A 9,761-nucleotide genomic window follows, 5' to 3' on the forward strand; every position below is an offset into this window, starting at 1 on the left:
ATGCTGGTATTAGATGTAAATCTGGCATAAAATTTCCTATGGAAGGTAAGAGAAAAGTATCATTGTGACAGACAGTTCAGTAAATGAACAGACCATATAATCTGACTAATTTACATGTCAGTGCTCAAGCATTAACTCATTGTCTTAAAATGTATTTCTTTTTTTTACAAAGTTAAATTTCATTCATGACGTGTTTTCCATTTTTATTGTTTTTTTTCTGTAGACACACCATTTAACCCAGGGTCACCAGGATGCTGAGGGGTTTTCCTCACTGAATGCAGCAGGCTAAGAAATGTCTTTATTCACATGCAGCAGTAGGTTGTCAGATTACAGAATAGACAGTACATAATACTTAAAGCTAAGGTTGTTGAACATAGGCTTAATCATTGTAAACAAGTTACATTGCAAGCCCCTCCATACCCCAATACTGTACCCTGAAGCAAATAAAGCAAATAATAAAATCTGTGCAAAACAATGCGTTGTAACTACTACTGTTAGTTATGCTTTGTGAACACACTATCTTTCTTGTTTTAAAGCAAAGTGGGTGTTTGAGAATGGGACAGACTTGGACTATATTTAATAAAAGGCACAGAATTAACTCAGTAATACATTTGTATTAAATATTTCAGCTCCTACAATGTGCAGTAAACGTATTCCCTTTTAAATTTTTACTGTTTATAAATGTAAAATAACTATAATTTTGTTAGGTCAATATTACAGAGTTCATGACCAGTATACAGTAAATCTGTGAAATCAGTAAAAAGGGAACAATGTGATTTTTGTTTTTAAATAGGCACAAAGAGGAAGGCATTAAGCACCTTTTTATATATAAAAACATTCAAAAATGCATTGCTTTTCAAAGTTTTACTAATATTCCTTACCAAATAAAATAACAGAAGGACCTAAGTCACAATAACAACTACTGTGAAGAAAATGTACTGAAATGTTTCACAAGTTTTCAGCACTCTTTACACTGACTTAGATGGAAAATACCTTTCATAAACCACAATCTAAAATTGCAAAACCAGATGCAGTTTTGCACAGATTATGCCATCTACCTATTTCAAGTTCTGGGATTATGCATTTCACTTTGCTTTCTTCTCCACCGGTTTATTACCCATCTCCATTGCTCGATTTCATCACAAAAGTAAACAGCTATAAAGTCAATAATCTCAGACATAAACTCCTTTCATTTCATCTCAAGTTTTAGACATTAGTTGATTCTTTTCCTCCTATTCTCTTTCTCATAACACATCCCCCTCATTGTTTCGCCGATCATCTCTGTTGGTTTTATTTCTTGTAATTTCCAAACTGAATGGCAAACCGGTCGTTGACACAGCGGAACGTTGCTGGCTGCACTTCCCAGTAGTTTACAGGGTTGTCAAACAGGCTGATGCCATTATAGTAGGTCCTCTTCATTCCGAATCCTCTGGGACAGAAGTCATCCACGCCCACTTGACGTATGTTGTTGGAATGGAGGTACACCACCTTAAAACAAGACAATTAATTAGCATCGAATGAGCAAACTATAGAAATAAATGAAATCATTCAGGCTAACCTGTAGGTACTTCAAGCTGGCGAGGCCTTGGGGTACACTTGTGAGGCGGTTGTTGTCCAGGTGCAGCTCCCTCAGCATAGGCAAAAAGGACAAACTGCCCTTCTCTATGTTGCGAATGTGATTAAAACCAAGACCCAATCTAGAAGAAGAAAGAAAAGGAAAAAAGTTGTAAATGTAGAAAATGTTTAGCAAATTACAATCTTCAAACCCCCCACTGTTTACCTCTGATCATTAAAAAAAGTCCAACCCAAAGAGGTGGCCTTAGACGTGTGCACAGAAAAGAATTTAAGCATTAAAGTTGGTAGCCCACTGTAATATTATTGTAGCTTGTTTTTGTATGACCTTACACAATTTGAGGTGATTGTGTTTAGGTACATATGTGTACGTGGCCAAGTGTTTGTTAGCTTTGGGAGACAGTGTAAGGCCAATTTCTCAGGTATTTGCTACATTGGAGGTACTTATGGGGACTCAGGATGTTGCCTGGTCTGGGCATTAGCCCTGAGTTATTCTAATCAATCCCCAGTTCTTTTTTCACTTGAGAAATAAGAAATTACCTGAGCCACCCTATGATATTAAATTATGTGAAGTTTTGTAATTTTTGTAACCTGGAGGTGTATGGTTATTATTTTGAGTTTGGCAAGAATGGTAAAAGGACAGTCATCTACAGCACCTAACAGCATCAAGAGGCAGCTAGACCTATCCCCAGAAGGCCACAGCAGTCCCATGCTGCCAGTCACAAAGCATTATCCTGGGGAAGCCATACGCCAGGCACAGAGGTGGATCTCGACAGCAGTGACAGCGCTCAGGACAAATAGGCACAGAATGACTGCACATCAGGTAACTGATCCACAAAGTGATCCAGTGCCCACATTGGCCAATTCTAGACCACCCTACAGTATGTCAAGCAGGGGGAGCCCCTACTGGGCCCCCACCCAGCCATTTGCTCACTAAGGCTACTGAATTCCAGTATCAAGGTAGGAGGGGCATTGAGTAAACCCTGATTGGGACCGTCCCCAAGAGGTCTCCCAACTATAGCCAAGCACTTCCTGCAGCCCTCAGCCACCTTAGCACACCTCAGGGGTAGCTAACCACAACGGGATGTGGCCGGATCACCCAAAACCACCACCATCATTCACCACCACCCACAAGGAAGCACACACTCTCACACACACTCTTGTCTTGTTATATGTAGTGAGGACCATGGGCTAACTACCGTTGACTTCCATTTTCAACCCTTTCTAGGCCCTAACCTTAAAAATAACAATAAAAATAATCATTATGAGTGCATACCTCTCACTAACACAATTTAAACCTAAACATTAACAAAATAGCTTGGAAGAACCGGCCAAAATGTCCTTGCTTTGTAAAAAATTTCTATACTCCATAGTTTAAAACTGAAACCGGTCCTCACTTTTTACCTTTAAACAGGAGCACCCACACACACACAGACTGTGGGTGTGCCTGCGGTGATGTGAAGTGTTGTGATGTGTGAAGATGTGCATGTCTGAAATGTATTAAAACTGTTGCTGCCGCGTACATAGCCCTACTGCTTCTGCACAGCCGAGTCTCTTCTCCTCCAAACCCAAACAACAAAATATATCAAGTATATTTGTAATATCTAAAGTCTCTACCAGTTCACATGTCCTGATAAAACACAACTACTTAGTTAATCACATAATTAAAGCTCTTGAACATCATCTCATTTTAGAGCGCTAAGTTATAAAGAATGCACCAACCACTAATGGCTTCCATACTGTGAGGAGAGGCAGACACTGTTAGATGTGTTGTATGGTTTGTTTAGCTAAATAAAATAAGTCTCTTCATAATAAAAGCATCCCAGTTAACAAAGCATCAAAGAAGCTGTAGATCATGGTTTATATTTAATTATTTTTAATCCCTTGTCTTCCTTATCTTTATTAGTGCTTCTCTTTGAAGAATCATGTGAGGCAACAGTGTTTGTATTTGAAGGCTTAGCCTTTAATGAATGCAGCTCTACTGATGACAGCATTTTTGGGATACTTTCAGTATCTGTTTACAGCCCTTTGAAATGTATTCTTGTGAAATGGAGGGGAAAATGATCCATTATTTCCAAATCGTTTTTTTACAAATAGAAATCGGAAAATTGTGATGTGCATTTGCATTAGTTTGTATTTTTATGTTTATGCATTTGACAGAGGCTGTTACCCAAAGGGATAACAATAAGCTATAGATTTCTAAGTCTATATGTTTTTTTGCTTAGAATGTTTTAACACATTAATATGCTTCATTGAAATAAGTAATACCGTAAGTGAATAAGGTGATCTTATATATCAAGGATGCATTTTATCTTGTATGTTTGTGATATTTGTCTTGCTTTTACACATCAGTCACAGGCTTTGGCATCATTTAACAACTTCACTTTCAGGATTACCATGTTTTCAATGCCATGTGCCTTCTATGTTCAGCTTTTCGTGACAACTAAAATCAACCACATTATATTGAATAGAATAGGTGCAAAAAAAATGAAAGATTAAAAGACAAGAAAACAGGTTATCTTGTATTCCATAATAAACTCAAAGCAATTAGCAATGAAGCACCTTCAATCTTTTTTGATTATGCTGTTTGTTCTAAAAATAAACTTTGAGACCTTCCCAGAGCACTTTTATTTTACAATAATTGAATTACACAGAGTTAAATTCTTTTAGGTCAATATTTAGATTTTGAAAGCAATTGGCACAATATTGTTTCACTGGAAGTATCAGAGTTTAAGGGAATAGGTAAAAAAGCATGACGGACTTTTCAGATTTCTCTTTGTAAAACATTTTGTTAATCATTATCATTTACCTAACAATCATACATTCATTTTCATCATAAAGCATCAATTAGGGGCTGAGCTCAGTATTGTTCTGATAATCAGTTTTGTGTCAGTGTTGTATGCAAACTATCAACTTTCTAAAGCCCCTGTCACACCTTGACGTTTTAGCCAGCGTATGCCTGACATAAGAAAAATCTGGCAAAAACTCCGGTATATGTTGGATACCTTATGGGTCAGCTCTGTATAAGTTATGAGTATGCTGAAGCATGCTGAAACCCGTTGACATACCGCAAGTACGTCGAGAAATTACATTTTTTGAAATATGCCAGCATATGCTCATACATGGTGTATAGGTTACAGGTAAGTTATCCGATTGTTGACTACGTTAAGTGTGAGTTACTCATAATTTATTTAATTTTTTTTGGGAATTTATATACTCTAATAATCCCAGAGGGAAATTACTTCTCTGCATTTAACCCATTCCCTTGGGGAGCAGTGGTGGTCATGGTGTCTAGCTTATCCAAAACCTATGAGTAACTTGTGCATAATTTATTCGGAATTTATCAAGAACTTATCTTCAACGCATGTCAACATGACGACCGCTGAACGTGTTTCTAAATTACAGCTAATGTATACTGTTTTGGTGTAAAAGGGGGTTCACAAGAGGAAACTGTCAGTACTCCTCCAGACTGCATCCCCATCATAGGGTGAGCGAGAAGGTGAGAGTGATGGATCCTCCCTGCGTTCACGCCCAACAACAACAAACTTCCTAGTAGGCATGATGCTGAATCTGCTGAGACTGCAAACCCTCTTTCCTTCTTTTTTCCTTTTATTTATTTATTCTTCTTTTTTAGGGTGGTAAACAGCAGCTAGGTTAATACCGCAATCAAGGAAATCTTTTTATGCTGGCCGGGCGCATTGCTGCCCCCCTCATGACAATGTCTTGTGATATTTCATGGGCATTACACTGCTGTGCGTTATGCATAACTTAGGCTGTCATAGTTAGAAATATGCTGTGGACTCATTATGAATACTCTATGCATACACCCAAAATTGAAAAAATACATAAAAAGTTCAGCATATGGCAGCGTTTTAGAAGATTCTGGGACGTTGGGCATACGCTGGCTAAATTGTCAAGGTGTGACAGGGGCTTAAACAAGTTCAGCTTTACCATATCAAAGCACATGGAAATCAGCAAATAGAGTGAGCATGACTTTTAACTAAAAGGGTAAAATGCTCATTCAAAAAATATATTTTTAGTTAATGCATATGCATTAAAAAAAAAAAGTTATCAGAGAATAAAAATTGTATTATTCCCTAGATACCTAGTGTCACAAATTTGCTTCATACATGCAATGTTGAAATTAATAAACTCTATTTAATCTAACATCTGATTTACAGCAAAAACACACATGATAACATTTCTTGTACATTCCGGTGTATATTTAGGCATTAAGGGGTTAAGATTGCTTTAGAAATAAACACTATAAATTAGCAACAGTATGGTGTGTTTACCTGTTAAGGTTTTTGTAGCGGCTCAGGTCCTCCAGTTCCACTGCCTGGATCTGATTGTGGTCCAGATAAAGCTCATGAAGGCTCTCTGGAAGATCTAAAAGTGGCACATAAATATGTCTGAGTATTTACTGTACGGTGGAATACCAATAATTATTTTATGCAGTTTGAACATTTTTTTCGGAAATACAAACAATATTTTCACTAGTGTTTCATTTTGTGTGGTTCATTGAATGATATAATAGCATTTAAACAGCATTCTATTGTTTTCATACACTCCAATGAGAAAAACGTTTCACATAGTCATAAAATATGTAATACTGTAATAAAGTTGTAGTAGCATGTAATCTCATTGATATCTGTCTTATTTATGTTATAAACTGCACTGTTATTAAGCCCAAATTTTAATAACTTCTTGCATAGTTTTCTATCTGCTTTGGAAGCGCTTTTTTTCTTTTGTATTGCTTTTCACAATCATGTTTGTGATTAGTTCTCTGCATCATTCTGCATTATTTTAAAGGTTTAGGGGAAGACGTTTTTTTTCCGGGTGGATCATCAAAATAAGTCGTCCTCCAAATTGTCAATCATTCTGGGGATATGTTTACGTAAGGCCGTCCCTACTGTACGTGTTCATCTCCATTTTTACTTACTGGTGGTGAATCTGACTTAGTGGAAAAATTGCAAGTCTTCTTTTAGAAAGTAAGCTGGTATGATCGATGCAAACAGTAACTTTATACAGATTTTGCACAAAGAGAATCCCCCAAACCCAATATTCTCCCTTTAGGAGCATTCTTTTAATTCTCGCAATCGAGATCCCCAAAATCCAACTTTCAGGTTAATATGGAACCATAAAAAGCTATAAAGCTATCAGTTTTTCAGTCTAGAATGTAAATTATTAAAGCATAAAAAACAAATTAATAAGATCAAACATTAGGTTTTTGGAATAGCTGGATTGGTCACAGAAAAATCCACTGGCAAATATTCAAATAACATGAAATTTCTTTGACATTCATCTCAATATGCGAGTTCCTACCTTTAGGCACTCCAGTTAGCTTGGCCTCTGATATGCGCAGATAATTCAGTTTCAGGCCCTTAAAGGCACCAGGCTCAAAACCACTGTTCTGGATAGGGTTAGCTCCCATTTCTGCGGATACAGTCAGTATTTAAGGCATGGAATAAAATATACTCCCTTTAATTTTACCAAATCTGTCCTGGTGCTACACATACAGCTGCAAGTACCACAAAATATATCCAGGATTGTTAAAGCTGTTGGCATCTCTAACCTATGCAGTGCATGTTGCCCAGTCCCTTGAAGGTTCCAGCTGCCACCTTCTTGATCTGGTTTTCATGAATCCTGAGCTCAACCAGAGAGGCAGGCAGGTTTTTCGGGATGGTGGTGAGCAGATTCTTTGAGAAGTACAGCTTTTTCATGTTCTTCAAAGGAGCAAATGCTTTGGGGTGGACTTTGGAAATCCTGTTATTCCTCACAGATAGTGCCTAAAATAACAACCAATGAGAACACAAAGTCAAAGGCTCATCATTTCATATGTATAGACCAATTAAAATGAATGTGGAAAAAACACAAATTTGCATGCAGAAAACACAAAAGGCTCACTTATATCCGTCCTGCTTCTACTTCAGTAGTGTGTGGTAGATATAATCAAGCAAAGGCTAAAGTAAATGCACACTGATAGGGAGGTCTTTGTATAACATTACTCACAAAGTTTCTTAAATGCCAGACTTAATATTTCTCTTGGTCAGTGTTTTTGAATGAGGGTCAGTCTTGAGTAAAGCCTGTTCCCTTGAAAGTCCTTCATACTTCTATTCAGCTTTAGGTTTTAATACAGTTAAAAGTTTTCTGTGAACTGCAGCTGAGGGAGGAATAGAGGGGAAATAAACTTCCTAATCCCAAAGGAGATGAGGATCATGCTGAGTTTTCACAGCACCAAAGCCAACACGAGATGCAGCTGCATAAACTTGAGAGTTCAATGAAAAATGAAGCATTATCCTGACCATGTGTGTCTCTTACGTATAAGTTAGTAAGGCCCTTGAAGTCATTTTCTTTTAGCTCAGTGATATGGTTGTTCTGCAAGTCCAGGAGCCTGGTGTCTGAAGGAATATTCTTTGGAACTTCTCTCAAACCTAAGGACAAGACCAACAAAAACACAGAAGAGAGTCATCCTCCATTAAATACTTCCTTGGGTGACTGTGAACCAACACCCAAAACCAGTTTATTTTCAAAAAGGAAAACTCATAAGATGACCTTACCCAGACACTGACTTTTGAAAATAAATAGTTACACCAATCACACCCCCACATAATCTTAAATGACTACTTTGGTGATGTTTTAATAAAAAGGTGGACATTTGACCAAACTTGGAGGTCACACATACACATCGATGTGGTGCGACAGTAGCAACAGGGGACAGACGCACAACCACACTCACACAGAAACATCAATTCCCCAAACACCAGATGGGAAACCAGATGTTCTCCATCTGTTTTCCATTTGACAGAAGTCACAAAGGATGGGACCCAAATACCATAAGCAAAGTCATACATCAAATAAAAAGAGAAGGGTGTGAGATGGACACATAAAAAGTAATAAAAGCACTGGCTGTTAATGTGGCCGCGGTGAACCATTGTGACATTTGGAACAAGTGTCTTGATGTTGTCCTCATCTGAGAAAAAACAAAAAAAACTTCCAATGAAAAACTGCTCTAGTTTCTACACAGACTGCAGAAAAAGTGGCTGATCTTTTGGCCTCTTCTGTAAGTCCTGCGTCCAGCTTTTCTTCTCTCTGTCTACTTAGGAAATAGGCTAAAAATTATAAATTTTGATAAAGCTTCTGGTTAGACTGTCTCTGGTTATCAAAGACTATCTCTATAGTTATGATGCTCTATACCAGAGCTGCTGGTCAATTTATTTACCAGTTTACTCCCTCTTCTCTCCATGAATTCATTATTTTAAAATAATGTTGGAATCAGATTTGTATTCTCTCACATTTATTCCTTAAGTAGAACAATTACCTGGCTGGGTGGTTTTGTCTTCAGCAGTGTCAAATTAGATGCAGTTAAGAAATCTATTTTTTTTTATATAAGTACTTATTTATTTCCCATGGACAGTCTCTCTGTCTTTCTCTCTGACAAAGGCAACAACAAAGCTTTCGCTGCCAGTAACTCAACAGATCTCCCGGGACCAGTTATTCAATTTTTGTTAGTTTTTTTGTTATTATCTACTCCCCGTCCTTTCAACCTCTATCTGGTTCTACTATAGGTTTCATGCTATGAAAGGACAGTTGTTTGTTTCCACAGTGACCACATGCTTTTAACCAAAAAAACCTGCTAGAAAAACCACACACAGAAAATAGTGACACATTAAAAGTATATACCTAAAGCAAATTTTACATTTTTTGGTTATTGTTTGTACTTGCTTTTCTAAAAGTGGAGAATGCAATGAATAATTTCAGCTTAAGGGTCTGCTGCAAATGCTGCTGCACCTCCACTGGGTTCTCTCTGATGTGGAGGAGCAGCGGCTCTACTCTGAGTCCTCCCCGGATGACAGAGTTCATCACCCTATCTCTAAGGGAGAGTCCAGACACATTACGGAGAAAACTAAATTGAGCCGCTTGCATCCGGGATCTCGTTCTTTTTTTCATGACCCAAAGCTCATGACCATAAATGAGAGTAGTAACATAGACCGACCGGTAACTTGAGAGCTTTGCTTTTTGGCTCAGCTCTCACTTCACTACAACAGACCGGTACAGGGCACGCTTCACAGCAGACACCGCACCAATCTGCCTATCGATCTCCCGCTCCATCTTCCCCACATTCGTCAACAAGACCCCAAGATACTTAGGCCCCGTCCACACGAAGCCGAACCCTGGCCTAAACGCAC

General features: G+C 37.9%; 1 protein-coding gene across 2 annotated transcripts in view; it reads right to left on the reverse strand.

The window, feature by feature from the left end:
- Positions 1–219: 219 nt before the first annotated feature.
- bgn (biglycan) overlaps positions 220–9,761 on the reverse strand; it is a 21,576-nt gene continuing 12,034 nt past the window's right edge. For both annotated transcript variants that reach the window (XM_015378389.1, XM_015378388.1), the window contains exons 3-8: positions 7,894–8,006; positions 7,148–7,361; positions 6,898–7,008; positions 5,868–5,961; positions 1,559–1,697; positions 220–1,488 (exon numbers count right to left, since the gene is read on the reverse strand). In XM_015378389.1, coding sequence (XP_015233875.1) covers positions 1,291–1,488; positions 1,559–1,697; positions 5,868–5,961; positions 6,898–7,008; positions 7,148–7,361; positions 7,894–8,006 — 869 coding nt within the window. In that variant the 3' untranslated portion in view covers positions 220–1,290. The remainder of the gene's footprint in view (positions 1,489–1,558; positions 1,698–5,867; positions 5,962–6,897; positions 7,009–7,147; positions 7,362–7,893; positions 8,007–9,761) is intronic.

Source organism: Cyprinodon variegatus, unplaced genomic scaffold, assembly GCF_000732505.1.
Source record: "Cyprinodon variegatus isolate N-32 unplaced genomic scaffold, C_variegatus-1.0 Scaffold171, whole genome shotgun sequence".
Lineage (NCBI taxonomy): Eukaryota > Metazoa > Chordata > Actinopteri > Cyprinodontiformes > Cyprinodontidae > Cyprinodon > Cyprinodon variegatus.